The sequence below is a fragment of the Macrotis lagotis genome, chromosome X, assembly GCF_037893015.1.
Source record: "Macrotis lagotis isolate mMagLag1 chromosome X, bilby.v1.9.chrom.fasta, whole genome shotgun sequence".
Lineage (NCBI taxonomy): Eukaryota > Metazoa > Chordata > Mammalia > Peramelemorphia > Peramelidae > Macrotis > Macrotis lagotis.
Window position 1 is genome coordinate 279,117,112 of NC_133666.1, and position 15,452 is coordinate 279,132,563.

The 15,452-nt window shown below is 37.7% G+C and overlaps 1 protein-coding gene across 1 annotated transcript in view; it reads right to left on the minus strand.

Moving 5' to 3' along the window:
- Nucleotides 1–15,452, minus strand: part of NIM1K (NIM1 serine/threonine protein kinase) — a 36,098-nt gene that overhangs the window by 18,104 nt on the left and 2,542 nt on the right. The window contains exons 2-3 of the mRNA XM_074207532.1: nucleotides 4,064–4,180; nucleotides 3,121–3,444 (exon numbers count right to left, since the gene is read on the minus strand). Coding sequence (XP_074063633.1) covers nucleotides 3,121–3,409 — 289 coding nt within the window. The 5' untranslated portion in view covers nucleotides 3,410–3,444; nucleotides 4,064–4,180. The remainder of the gene's footprint in view (nucleotides 1–3,120; nucleotides 3,445–4,063; nucleotides 4,181–15,452) is intronic.

A 15,452-nucleotide genomic window follows, 5' to 3' on the forward strand; every position in this document is an offset into this window, starting at 1 on the left:
TCACACCATCTGTCCTTTCTGGGCCTGTTCATCCCTGAACCCCATATGATTTATTAAAGTAGGATTATAATCTCACTTTCTGATGTCTTTCCCATCAGGTATCCAAAGAATCCAACATGACTGTCCCACTTCATAATTTCACAAATTAGTTAACAATTCAAGAATAATGTACATCAGACCTAGAAAGGTAGACTGGAACCAGATTGTGAAGAATTTTTAATGTCAAATGAAGAGTTTCTTAGAGACAATAAAAGGCTCTATAGGAGCTTCTGAGAAGGGATGACACATCCAGAACTGTGCTTTAGAATTATCAGTTGCTCAGTTGAGTGGAGGATGGATTGGAAAGGGAAAAGAAAAAGGACAGGGAAGCTAATTAGGAGACTATTGGGAACAGTACTGAGTCTATAATGGAAGACTTGAATCCAAATTCAGTCTCAGATCCTTCCTAGTTGTGTGACCCTGGGCAAATCACTTAATCTGTTTGCCTCAGTTTCCACATCTGTAAAATGGAGATAATAACATCTACCTCCCAAAGTTGTAATGAGGATCAAATTAGAAAGTACTATAAAAGTGTTAGCTATTTTGTTATTGTTGTTATTGTTATCCCAAATGTGAGGTTCTTTCAGACCCTATTCCAGGGGCTAAATCAAATAGAATTTAACAAATAATCCTTGAGCTGAAGCTAACTGGGACAACTAACAATTCCTGGGGTCAAAGTTCCCAGGAAGGGAGGAAGACTGTATCCCCACTGTGGGCATAGCCGACCAGGATCTAGGAAGCAAGTTTGAAATTTGGTCAGGGGTCTCAAGGGGTCACTTCAGGATAGATTTGGGTGATCATGGTCTACTTATCATAGAATCTAGAGCTGGAAGGGACTTTAGAGAGCGTCTTCACCATTGTACAAAAGAGGAATCTTCAGCCCAGGGAGAGAAGTTATTTGCCTAAGGTCACACAGGTAGTTAAACCTCAGGTTAGATATGAATTCATATTCTTTCCCTATACGTTGCCTCAAGGGCTTCCTGAAATCAATTACATGATAGGATGGAGGATGAATTAATAGGAAATTGATGAGCTATATCTTCCTTTAAATCACAAAAAGATCCCCTTCATCCCATAAATCAAAATTCAAACTTCTAATTACAGAACTGCCATCAGTTGACTTCTCCATGTCCAGCTATTTACTCATATCATTCTATATATCTGGGTTATAGCTTTCACTCTGGATGACTCGAAATATCTGCACTGTCTGTATTTTGTTTTGTCAGTGGCAAGGGCTAGAGGTGGCTCAGTAGACAGCACCAGGTCTGGAGTCAAGAAGACCAGAGTTCAAATGTGACCAAAGGCACATGCCAGGTGACCCTGGGTAAGTCACTTAACTTCTATTTGTTTCAGCTTCCTCTATCTTCCAGGGTGATTGAGATAATAATTGTGAAATGCTCAGCAGAGTGTCTAGTCCACAGTAAGCGCTATACACATGGTACCTGTTTTTATAGTGGTTAGGACCTTCAAAGCTCTGATCAAGACTGATAATTTCTGTGATGTCCTTTGGGATAAATTAAACTGGCTACTTTCACCTAATATTCCAGTAATTTCTTAGTAATTTAGTACAAGGGCATGTGCATGAACACACACACACAGACACACGCATCCATAGTGGATAAAGCACCGGCCTTGGAGTTAGGAGTACCTGGGTTCAAATCCAGCCTCAGACACTTAATAATTACCTAGCCGTGTGGCCTTGGGTGAGCCATTTAACCCCATTTGCCTTGCAAAAACCTAAAAAAAAAAGTTCTAATAGAGGAAATCAATGTTTCTGTCCTTCCTTCTATGCTCTTTATCCTGTGGTGTTTCCAATCAATTAGAGTTTTGGGTGTCCCTTAGCAAGGAATCCTTGGTCCTTGGTCCTCCCTTCCCTGGAGGGGAACAGGAGTTTTAAGTAAAACTATCACCTCAATAAGGTAAGAGAGAGTCTAGATCATAAGAATTATAGAATAAATTCAGTTGGATTGAATGGAAATCTTACTTTTTCAGCTTCATCTCTTAGTATCCCTGGTCTCCTTAAAAACTGAGCTGAAGAACCATCTTCTGCATGAGGCCTTTCCTGATCCCCCAGCTATAAGTGCCCCCTTCCCCATTGCCTCAGACCTATTTAGTATAATGCTATCTATGGATGTGTTGTTTTCTCTGTGAAAATTTCCTGAGAACAGGGAAGATTATTTTTGTCTTAGTATTCCAGGCCACTATAGATAGATTAAGGTGCTTAGTAGGTGTTTGTTGGGGGATTAATTCAAGGCTTTCTGTGATGGGGCATCAAAATACAGTCCTACCTCATTTCACAGACCTTGTCTTCATTCACTTTTACTGATGCCCCTATGCTTTCCTGAAGCTGTCCCCTTGCCCCTGTATTTCCATCCACCTAAAATGCCCTTTCTCTCCATCTCTACCTTTCCAGATTCCACTAAGACACCATTCAAATTGTATTTGCCATGAAAGTTTTTCAGATTGTGACACTTTCCTCTTCCATGTGGCCATAGTACTTTGGACTTTCCTTTGGCAAGGTTCTCATTTCCAGGGCATTTCACTATTTACAAAGGGCTTTCCCTACCCCATGTTGTGACAGAAATGGGAAGAGCCTTGAATTCCACTTTACTGATCTAAATGAAATCTGTATCTTACTTAAGCTCAATGGATCAATAAAGCTCTTTTGACTCAGTCAGTGCTCTCTGAATAACATGATTTCACAGAGTTTAAAAAAATCTGTTTTGCTCCCTCACCATATCATGAGTTCCTTAAGAACATAAACTGGGCCTTTCCTTGATTGCTTCAGTATTCCCACAATACCTAACCAAAAGCTTTGTAATAGTAGATACCAAATAAATAGTGTTTGATGGATTGAATGAATGAATGGATATTATCACAAGCAAAATCAACTTTAGAAACTTAAACTGTAGTATGGAGAGGGACCAAGTCCAAGGTCCAAAGTAAATTCTCAAATATATTATCATTTATAGATTGATTGTCTAATTGTCCAAGGCTTTTTTGGTATATTACTTTGAGACATCATTTAAGAAAACCCATAATTATTATGTTACTGTTTCACCCTGAGAAGTCAAACTCTACCTTTGGTTAGGGAGTGAATTCCAAGTTTCACCTGGGAGAAGTTCCCACTTCCAATTTCCCCTCGGACCCGGTAGAAGCCAATCCTTTTCCCAAGTGTGATTTCTCTCACCACCTTCTCATCCTTTGACATGTCCCGCATGAGTTTCTCAAATGGTGTCAGTCTGGGCTGCTGCACTTCCACATCTCCCTGGTGGTGTTCAGTCTGACCACAGTCCTCGACACTCTCCCGGCGATTCCATCTGGCGTAGCGGGGGTTCCCCAGGCCTCCATTCACACACACTGTGGTCATCGTCCATGGGAGGTTCACGTCTCCATTGTGGTATCCTAGAGGGGTTAGCCAGTGTTTAAGAGTTCAGTGACCTGGGCAAGGGGAGGCCAGTTGTGGGTCAGCAGCTCAAACAATGTTCTACACAGAAAATGACTTTGGACGGGGAGCTACTTGCTCAGTCCAGAGGATGGGCACATCATGGGCAACTTTAATTTCTCATTTTGACTCTGAAAATTGCCAAAGCTAATTTGGTCTAGGGAATGTTAGAAACAGAAAGCGGCTCATTTCTTGTAGAAAGTTCCAAACATTTTCCTCTGGCTATAATAGGTTTTCATTGACTGTGGGGTCTAGGACCACAACCAGCTAGCTACCCATGTAGGGACAGCTCTGTTCAGACTCTGGCCACTGTCAGATCCCACTGAGAAAACCATAGCATCTTCTTATCACACTACAGATCAAAGATTCCAAACTGTTATTTCTTTTGATTCATTTTCATTTTCATTCGGACATATAAAATGGCTCCTTCTGCCCCCAAAAGTCCTGGTCCCTTGAATACTTCTTTGTTTCTCTCCATTTCTATTTGTTGACAATTGAATAACTGCCCATACATCCTAGAATCTGTAATCTGGGCTCCAGGGAAAGAGGAAACTTGCAAATAAGTCTTGCTTTACTCACATGGGAGATCAGAAAAGGATTCAAGCACTACAATGTCTTTTTAAACATGACTTTAGTTAGATGAACCTTCTTCTAAACATGGAGACTTCTCAAAGATTTGGCAGATGCCCATTCATCCTAAGAGCAGAAATGAAGGAGGTCATTAGCTTGTTTATATCATTATCGAATTACATTACATTACATATTTAATCTTTATTATATGTATTTAAGGAAGGAAGAAGGGGATAGACTCAAGGTAAGAAGGAAAATGGGCTAAACAGTCCCAATTCAGGAGACCCTCATATTGACTGGATAAGAATTCAAGAGGCCAATTTTGTAGCCGCTAGATGGTGCAGTAGATAGAGCACCAGCCCTGGAGCCAAATCTGGCCTCAGACACTTAATAATTACCTAGCTGTGTGGCCTTGGGCAAGCCACTTAACCCCATTGCCTTGCAAAAACTAAAACAAACAAATAAACAAACAAACAAACAAAAACACAATAAATCCTTAAGGAAAGCACAGATGAAAAGACTGTTTCTTGGAAGTGTTAGCTTGAGCTCCAACAAAGGCAAAACAAATGTTTCATCTTATGTTTGATCAAATTATGAAATTTCTGCAATTCTACAAGATACCTCTCTGAAAATGTCCCCCATTTACTGTGTTATATACAATACTTCTTCTAGCAAACCCAGTTTTCTGTTTTAAAAAATGCCATAAAAATGATCCTAAATATTATGAGAGATGTTGCTGTCTTTCACCCACAGAGATAAATCCACAGTGCTATCCATAGCAATGCATATTCGGTCACATGTTCCTGCTTAATCAGAAATAAGGGCAAAGTCTCCCAGTCAGAAAAGGGAACTATTAGATGGACACCCTGGCTTCATTAGCAACACACTCCAATCATTTCAATTAGATAGGATCATTGCTATTTTTGTTGTTCATCAGTATCTGACTCTTTGTAACCCCAATTGAAGTTTTCTACCTTTTCTTTTTACCCTTCATTCTACAGATGAGGAATCTGAGATAAACAGGGTTAAGTGACTTACCCAGGGTCACACAACTAGTAAGTTTCTGAGGCCAGTTTGAATTCAAAAAGATGAGTCTTTCTGCTTCCAGGTCCAGCCATGCCCCTGGGCACCTACAAGCTCCAATGCTATGGTAATGACTTAGTAATGTCCAATACAACAGGTTATAGGAGTAGGTGTCCAACAAGTATTTGAAATTCAATTCTTTGTCAACTATGACTTCTTAGTTCAACAGACCACAAGACTTGGAAGGGATCTGAGAAATCATCAAGTCAAAGCCCCTTATTCTACAGGTGAACAAAGAGAGAGAGGCACAGAGAGGGTAAGTGACTTGTCTAAAGTTATTTAGGTAATATAGTGTGGAGGCTAGATAATCTATATCTTTAAACTCCAGATCCAATAATTTTTTCATTATATGAGGCTTTCTCTCCAACTCAAATAAATTACTAACTAAACTCACTGCAAACACTCCATTTTAAAATAAATCAAGTTCATATGGCAGAAACTAGGTATAGATCAAAATTTTACATCGCATACTATGACAAGCTTTAAATTGGCATTTGATTTAGGTGTAAAGGAAAAATATCATAATCAAATTAAATGAACATGGAAGGAAATACTTGTTAGAACTACAGTGAAGGGAAGAATTAATGCCCAAACAAGAAATAGAGAGGTTCACAGGAAGTAAAATGTACAGTTTTGATTACATGAAATAAAAAATGTTAGTGTGCAAGTAAAAACAACTCAGCTAAAATGAAAAATAAGAAGTAAATGAGAAAGAGAACTTACATCATTTCTCTACTAAAATCTTTTGTGGTGGTGAAAGAATTGGAAAATGAAGTGATGTCCATTTATTCAGGTGACTGAACAAATTGTGGTATATGATTGAGAAGGAATACTACTGTGCTATAAGAAATGATGACTAGTCATAAAAAGGGGAAGAGACTCACATGTATAAAAATATAACAATTCTTTTTGTTGTGGCAAAGAACTGGAAAATGAGGGGGATGCATATCAATTGGGGAATGACTGGTACATGAATTATGGTATATGAATGTCATGGACACTATTGTTCTGTAAAAAATCATGAACAGGTGGACTTCAGGAAAGACTTGCATAAACTGATGCCGAGTGAAGTGAACAGAACCAGGAGAACATTTTACACATTAACTGCAACACTGAGATGGATCAACTAAGTTAGACTCAGCTCCTCTTAGTTCAGTGACCAAGGACAATTCTAAAAGATTTGTGTTGGAAAATGCTGTCCACATCCAGAGAAAAACTATGGTCTCAAAATGCAGACCAAAGCATATTCTGTTCACTTTTTAAATTTTCTTTTATATTTTTTCTCTCTTTCTCTTGGTTTCCCCCCTTAATTCTAATTCTTCTTTCATACTATGATTAATATGGAAATATGTTTAAACATGATTATACATGTACAACCTATATCAGATTGTTCTCTGCCATAAGGAAGGAGAAGGGAAGGGAGGGTAATCAAAAAAGTAGAACTCAAAAGCTTACAAAAAGATGAATGTTGAAAACTATCTTTTCATCTAATTGGAAAAAAATAAAATACAAGAACTTAAGAAAAGAAATGATGACCAAGATGATTTCAGAAAAACCTGGGGGGGGGGGGGCAGCTAGATGGCACAAAGAATAGAACACTGGTTCTGGAGTCAGGAGATCCTGAGTTCAAATCTGACCTCAGACACTTAATAATTGCCTGTGTGACCTTGGGCAAGTCACTCAAACCCATTTCCTTAAATAAAATTGAAAAAATAACAATAATTACCTAGCTGTGGGACCTTGGGCAAGTCACTTAAACCCATTACCTTGCAAAACAAACAAAATAAAACAGGAAAAAACCTAAAAAGCCTTGTATGAATTATTGCAAAGTGAAGTGAACAAAACCAGGAAAAAAATACATAATGCCGCAATCTTGTGAAGATAATCAACTTGAAAGATTTAGTGATTCTGATTAATATAAAGACCAACCAGTTTAAAAAGATTTGCAATGAAGCATGCTACTATCTACCTCCAGATGGAAAGCTGATAAACTCAGTACAGTTTGAAGAAACTTTTTTTTTAATTTTTATTTTCATTTCATAATTCTTCCCTCCCTCTAGTCAGAGATGATACACATTATACGTATAAAGTCATGTAACATGTACTTCCATATTAGTCATGTTATGGGAGGAAAAGGCAAGAAAAAATGAAGCAAAAGAAATGTGCTTTTCAGTGTCTCCTCAGAGTTCAACAGTTCTCTTTCTGGAAGTGGACTGGGATTTTTCATCATGATTATTTTGCATTTGTCATGGATCATTGTATTTAACAGAGTAACTAAATCTTTCACAGTTGACTCATTAAATATTGCTGTTATGATGTACAGTGTTCTTGTTCTGCTCACTTCACTTTGTATCAGCTCATATAAGTTTTCCCAGGTTTTTCTGAAACTATGCCCTTCCATTATTTCTTAAAGCATAATAGAGGGGCAGCTAGGTGGCACAGTGGATAAAGCACCATCCCTGGAGTCGGGAGTACCTAGGTTCAAATCTGATCTCAGACACTTAATAATTACCTAACTGTGTGGCCTCGGGCAAGCCACTTAACCCCATTTGCCTTGCAAAAACCTAAAAAAAAAAAAGCATAATAGAAAAAAATCACAATAACATTTTGAGTCATTACCAGTTGATGGACATCCCCACAATTTCCAATTCCTTGACACTAAAAAAAAAAACTGCTATAAATCTTTTTTGTGCTGACGGGTTCTTTTCCTTTTTCTTGGGTCTCCTTGAGATATAACTCAATAATGTTAAGGGTGGATGCACAGTTTTATAACCCTTCGAGATAATTTCAAATTGTTTTCCAGCATGGCTGGACCAATTCACAAAATCACCAAGAGTGCATTAGCATCCCTATTTTTCCACATTCCCTTCAACACTTGACATTTTCCTTTTCTGTCATGGTAGTCAATCTGATAGGTATGATGTGGAACCTCAAAGATCTTTTAACTTTAATTTCTCTAATTTATTAGTGATTTAGAGCATTTTATATAACTTTATAGTTTTAATTTCTTCTTCTGAAAACTGCCTATTCATATCCTTTGAACAATATTTTCTTTTCTTCTTTTGGGGGAGGAGGAGAAAGAAGAGACTTAACTTATGTAGAAATTTGTTTTGCATGACTATATATTTATAATGGGTTTTGTTTTTCTTGCCTTATCAATGAATAAGGTTAATAGGGGGAAGGAGGGAGAAATTGAATTATAAAATCAGTTCCTTCCAGCTCTCACCCTATGATCTTGTGGTTGGTTTGTCTCCATGAGTAGCAAACGCATGGTAGTTACTAGATAAACATTTGTGGAATTGGATAGATCTCAGCTCTTTGGGGCTAGAAATGCCAAAATGGAAAATCATTTCAGAATAAGCTCTTGCTGATATAATAGTCTGTTCTCCTCAAGTTCTACTCTCAAGCCTCTTTATAGTACAGAGGGGACACTGGGTTCTAGACGGATATTCTAGTAGAGCTTAAGCTCTGGAAAATTCTACCATACCTTTGAATATGGGTCCAATAACAGACCAAGTCTGTTTTCTGGCTAACTAAAGAGAAATAGAAAGACCACCTGGTGATGCATTTTTTGGCCATGGCAATCCAAGAAACGATAATTTAAAAAACAACTTTCAGTTCTATTTTATCCCCCTTTTTTCCTCCTTTAGTGACTATGGCAGAGGAGCTAGAAAGAAGGCAGATGGTGCTAAGATGAAGTTTTTGGACAACCATGAAACTTTAATTTGATCCTTGTCCAATGACCAATGAGTAGATATATTGTTGGAGGAACTGAAACATATAGATCTTGACATTCTGGCTATCAATGAAATGCTGTTCAGTAGCCATCTGATCAAGTGAGGCATAAAACAGAGAGATGTATGCTCAAAAACAGTATTCACCATTGTGATAAAAAAAAAAGATCTGATTTAAAAAAAAAAGAGAATTGAAGAGATATTTCCTGGAAATGGCAAAGTTTTCTCAGAAGTTCCTATTTACAGATGATACTGGGTCAATTAAATTATGTCCCAGAACTACTGCAGAGCCTCCTAGAAGAGCTTTGAATTCACTCAGAGGTATTTGACCTGACCATCTACATAGAAAAAAACCAAGTGGATGAAAAATATCTATTTTTCAGATTTCAATATGCATTTGGATAAACAATCAGTGTCTTCTCTATCTGAAACACATTATACTGATGGGCAATGAGGAGGGCCCAAAACTGATAGGAGAAGGAAGAAAGGCTGTATTACATTCAGAAAATTGTTCCTCAAACATCCCATGAAAGCAAAGATTCAACTTTTTAATAAGAACATACTACCAGGTCACTACATATCAGTGAAATATTAAATACAACAACAATATATTGAGATTAAGTCTCTGTGTCTCTGTTTCTGTGTGTGTGTGTGTGTGTGAGAATGAGTGTGATTGTGTGTGTGTGTGTGTGTGTGTTTCAAAACTGTGAGGGTACTATGGCTTTCTTCTCAACAAGTTTAGCTTCCATTTATATGTGAAGTGTCTTTTCCCCCTCTGCAATTCCTAGCTGGTTAAAAAAACCAGAGAAGAAAAATTTGAGACCTGTTCAGTCTGTGTTTGTACCATTGTACTAGGTTGAATTGAACTGATTTGTAAAAGGAAAATGCAATAAATAACCCTGGAAAAAGCTGGGGGGGAAAAAGGTAAGTATTTACACCCTCAGAGCTGAATCAACTACTCTCTTTTAAGAGGTAAGTCAACTCCTTCATAACCCCTTCTCCTTAGATTACTTCAAAACACTTTTGGCTCTTTGTAGCTCTGTCACCTGGAACCTTTTAGGTGTGTAGCATATGCTTGTTGATGAATGCAGAAAGAAGAAAAGAGTATCGATGTAACATTTTTTAAAAAACAAAAAAAAAGTGAAAGGAAATACAAAAGGGGACAAAAATGAGGTCAATTTCTTTACTGAAATATTACATTTAATATGAACTTCTGAGAGAGAGCGCATGGGTAGAATAGAGTATTAAGTATGTCTACCCATCTCATTTTTTAAAAAAAATCAACACTATCTCTAATTTGGTAAGATGCCAAGAAAATATTTACTTCTTTTCAAGTTTGCAGGAAGATATAAACAGCCAGAAAGGCAGCTGGGTATCTCAGTAGACAGAGCCCTGGGCCTGGAGTCTGGATGATCTGGGTTTAAATCTGGATTCAGCACCTGCTAGTTGAGTGATCCTGGACAAGGTTACTTGTCATAATCTACTGGACAAGGAAATGGTCATCCTCTCCAATATCTCTGCCAAGAAAACCCCAGTGAGGCCATAAAGAGTCAGACAGGACTGAACAACAATAACAAGCAGCTAGGGGAGCAGGAAACACTCTCATAGGAGATGGCACTTAAGCTGAGCTTTTTTAAAATTTTTTTTAGGTTTTACAAGGCAAATGGGGTTAAAGTGACTTGCCCAAGGCCACACAGCTAGGTAATTATTAAGTGTCTGAGGTCAAATTTGAGCTCAGGTCCTCCTGATTCCAGGGCCAGTACTCTATCCACTGCGCCACCTAGCTGCCCCTTTAAGCTGAGCTTTTAAACAAACAAGGGAACACAAGAGGAAAAGATTAGGAGTATGTACCCTGCAACCTTGGGAGAAAGCCTGTCCAAAGGCACTGAGGTGGAATGAAAGACTCAACATCACGTGTGAAAACCTGCAAGTACTCTTTGGTTGGATCAAAGAGTATGAAAGAGCAAAAAAATGCTTGTTGAAAATTATCTTCACACATAAGTTGGAAAAATTAATTAATTAAAAAAACACAAACAACAACAACAACAACAACAACAAAAGAGAGTAATGTAGAATAAGTTTAGGAAAAAGATGGAGGTAAGGAGTTTCCTCCCCATCCCACCCCTTCTAATTATTCCTGACAAATTGAATAACCTAGTGTAAATGGCCTAGGGGAAAATGAAGGCTAGAGATCAATGAGATATCCCCCAAATCCCTGAACCTAGGGAGAAAGGCTAATGAGTAAAAACCAAAAAACAGAACTCAGATTCTGGGCAAGAAGGTGCAAATTGTCTCTGTAAGCCTTATGAGGTTGAAGGCAGAGGTCGGCTCAATGATGCAAGGAGAGAACAGCTCTCTAGCCCCTAGAGAGACCCAAAAATCTATGCAGGATCTAAAGTTGCCAAGCTTTGGGCCAAAGAAGAGTTAGGATTAATAAAGATATATATATTTTGGAGCTATAAATGCACTTGGAGCTTTTCCCCTAAGGGCCAGTCTTAGAGGGTACCTAAGAAAGGCAAACTGTGCCATCTGCTGGAGGCTGAGGAGAAATGACGGAACCAGCAGAGGACTAGAGTGGGCATGGAGGAGAAACAACACAACATAAACAAACAAAAAAGTACTCATTAGGCAAGAGTTTGGAGTAATTAGAGAAAAGTATGATGGAAGGAGCACCACCTGGCAAGGAACTGAGGAAAACTTCAGAAGGAAAGCTATGGAGGATAGCAACCAGCAGCAGTAACCTGTTTGCGATCAGTGACCAACAAGATCTCCAGAAAACAACAGAAAAATAAAACGACAGTGGTTGTGCAGACACGGGAGCCACACACAGTGGCTGTGGAAGGAGCCCAAAGCCTAAAAACCCCACTCAGTCACTCTGCAGGTTTTTGTAGGGAACAGTGTTCATTATTAAATAGCATTGCTTCTTATTGACCTAGATGTGAGTCCTATTTGTTTTTATTAACTCACAAATAAAACCATCCTGTTCAGAGCCTTGTCAATCAGTGTGCTTGTAAAGGGGAAGAGAGATTACTGTTAAGGGATGTCAAATGCTGAAACTTCCAGATGATCTGGATAGAGCCAAAAGGTAGAAGTCATCAAATTATCCTTAGATCCTCTGGATCAAAAGGAAGTCCTGACACAGGGGTTTTGTTGCAATTGTTAATAAAGGGTTTGGGATTTTTTGGCTGTTTTTGTTAATAAAACCTTAAAACTGAAAATTATGATTATTAAGTATATCATGAATGGAAAATTCATTTTCACACACATCTAAAAGTTTATATTTCAGTTGTCATTAATACTTTTAACCAAATTTTCATCATTTTTAAACTATTCATATGGATACTGTCCCAGTGACACATAATGCAATCCCTCCATGATTTTTTCTTCTGTGCTTTTCTACAAGTAGCAAATGACAGCCAGAATTTGAACTCTGATGCTTTGATTCCACCTCCAGTACTTTTTCCATTGTAATGGTTCCTGCCTCTATCACTGAAAGAACTCTGAAATCCTTCAAACACTATTTAGTCCAAAATCCTTCTGTTAATTCTGGACCACATATAGTTTCTATTTGTAGTTATTGACCAAAATAAACATCTTGATGAAGTTTAAAACTGTAAGAAATTTTAAGGGTGGAAGTTTAAGAGAATAGAATTGGATCATGAAGCCCTGGGTTCAAATCTTACTTCATTAGCCATCTTCTTAACAAGGGTCACTTAACTTCTCTGAGGCTCAGTTTCTTATTCTGTAAGATGAAAATCAAAAGTGGAGTACTTCACAGGGTTATTCTAAGGCTCATGGGAGATAGTACATGCAAAATGCCTTATAAAATTTAAGTAGCTGTTGAATGATTAATCAATAAAGCTCTTCCACGTCCCTAGTATAACCTGAACAAAAATAGTAAAACAAGTCAGGGGTATGATGACCTTGTAGTAAAACACTCATATAATCTAGAACCTAGCCAGTCCCTGATAAGGAGGGGAGCATTTACTGGGAACCTGACCAGTCCTATAAGCATACCCACTTTCCTCAATTATCTGGAGAAGAAATATCCCTCCTAAAACTTGGCCAGTTTCAAGATGGATCTTCTGAGTCCAGAATCACGTAGATGCTTGGCACCATGCCTTCTTTGTTCAATATCCTGTAACTGTATAAGGCTTGTGTAAGGCTTGCTCGGACCCCTTTGGAATCTCACCCAAGGAGAGGATGCATGCCTGGGACCCTTCTGATCAGGACTGTGAAAGGGGCTATTTGAACTTCAGGATTCCCCAGCTTGAGATTTGCTTTCACTGAGTTGGAGTCCCCCCCACCCCTTGTTTGATTGTCTGATAGGTAAAAATTTTCTATCTCTTTTGATTATCTTTGATAATATTTCTTATCTAATTATCTTAATTGTATTGGTTACACTTATAATACTATTAGGAATCATTAGTTACTGTTGTTGCAAGCTTTCTTTGATTTTACCTTTGTTGTAATAATAATAATAAAAAAAACCTACTTCTTGTTTTTCCCTTCTGGAGTATCTTATAGTAGGTGCGAATCCAAACTAAAACCATTAATCACATAGCTAAATGAGCATATCATTTATTGTGAGTGAAAGAGATTAATGCCAAAATCATCTTTCTATGATAGATTACTCTTGCCGAGGATATAAATTCTTCAATCCCCTGAGTAACCTTATACTTCATAAAATAAATTTCTCAATTTTGGACTTCCTAACTTTTTGGATTTTTTAATATTATCCAAATATAATTGTACTATTTTGATATGTGTTTCTTAGAGATATGACCTGATTGGTTGCACATATACATATTATGTATATATATATATATATGCATCTACCTATGTGCATGTACATGTGTGTGTATATAAATGTGAATATGTATGTATAAATGTTATGTGTATATGCAGATATATATATATTTACCGTTTTTTCAAAAAGATCTGTTCATTTCAATTAAAATCTAAAGGGCACAGTGGGAAAAAGAGATAGAAACACAAATAACTATGCCTCGCACTTAATAGATCCTAATACAGTTTTATTAAATCAAATTGAATTGAAGGAAGTCCTCCTAGAAAAAGAGAAAGTAACAACACATATTTTATTTCTTTACTTGAATATAATTTTTTTAGCCCAAAGATGATGATGGGCTAAAATCATCTTTAGCATTGATGATGATGATGATGATGTTTGTCCTTTATTCTTTTATTTTTACGTTTTTGCAAGGCAATGGGGTTAAGTGACTTGCCCAAGGCCACACAGCTAGGTAATTATTAAGTGTCTGAGACCGGATTTGAACTCAGGTACTCCTGACTCCAGGGCCGGTGCTTTATCCACTGCACCACCTAGCTGCCCCTTGTCCTTTATTCTTGAAGAAGACCATGATATCAGGGAGGTGATGCCAGGAAATGCATGTGAATTGGATTTGAGTGAGAGGGTGCTGTGCTAAGTCACCAGCCTCACTTTCTCCCCTGGAATTATCTGGGTCCAGTGGCTAGATATGAATCAGGACGCCTGGAAATGGCCCTGGATGTGAGGCAATCGGGGTTAAGAGCCTTGCCCAAGGTCACATATCTAGTAAGTGTCAAGTACCTGAGGCTAGATTCGAACCTCATCCTCCTGATTCCAAGACCAGTGCTCTAGCCACTATCCACCTAGCTGCTTCACTTTAGCACTGATAATATATTGTATATGGAAAAATAAAGTATGGAATAACAGTCCTTTTTCTGAGACCAGAAAGAAAGTATAAATATGATCTAGTAAGGACTACCATCCTTAAACTAGTATAACCCAGAACTCTCTTCATTGGTCGAAGAAATGACTGCTGGAATTATCAAGTCATTCATTATTATCTCTTAAAAATGAGGAGACAAGGGTGGAGATCATTCTATCAATAAGGCAAATACTATGCACATATCTAGGCTTGAGTCTCAAGTTATACTATCATCAAGGTATATTGGATTAATCTTCACTTCCCATTAACAATTAGGTGAGTTTTTTTTATTGAGTACCTAAAGTCCTTTTTATTAGATCTTTCTCATGGAATGTTTGAGTAGGAAGTAAACTTGAATATCATAAAGTACAATGGTGTCAAACTCAAATACATATAAAAGCCAATAAATGATACATAAGGATCCTGAGCTATGTGAGCCATATATTGACTTAGAAATCCACATATTAATATCATCTATGCTTTATTGTATTTTTATTTTGTTAAATGTTTTCTAATTACCTGGTTTGGGGACACTCGGGAGTGTTATAGGCTAAATGTAGCCTGTGGGCCATATTTTCATGTCTTTGGTGTCCATTCTTCTTACTTTATAGATAAGGAAATTGAGGCTTGTCCTGTCTCACAAGGAACAGAACAAAGATTCAACTTATCAGATTCCAAAGCCAGCAACTCTTGCCACTACCCCATCCCTAGTACAGTGGAAGGATCTCAGCAGATTTGGAGTGAGAGGGCCTTAAGTTAAATCCCAGAAATTACTTTAAAGTAATTTAGTTCCTCATTGGTCAAATAAGAAGAGGTTGAATAGAATGGATTTCAGTGGCCCTTCTAAATTTAAATCTATGCCCCTGTAGT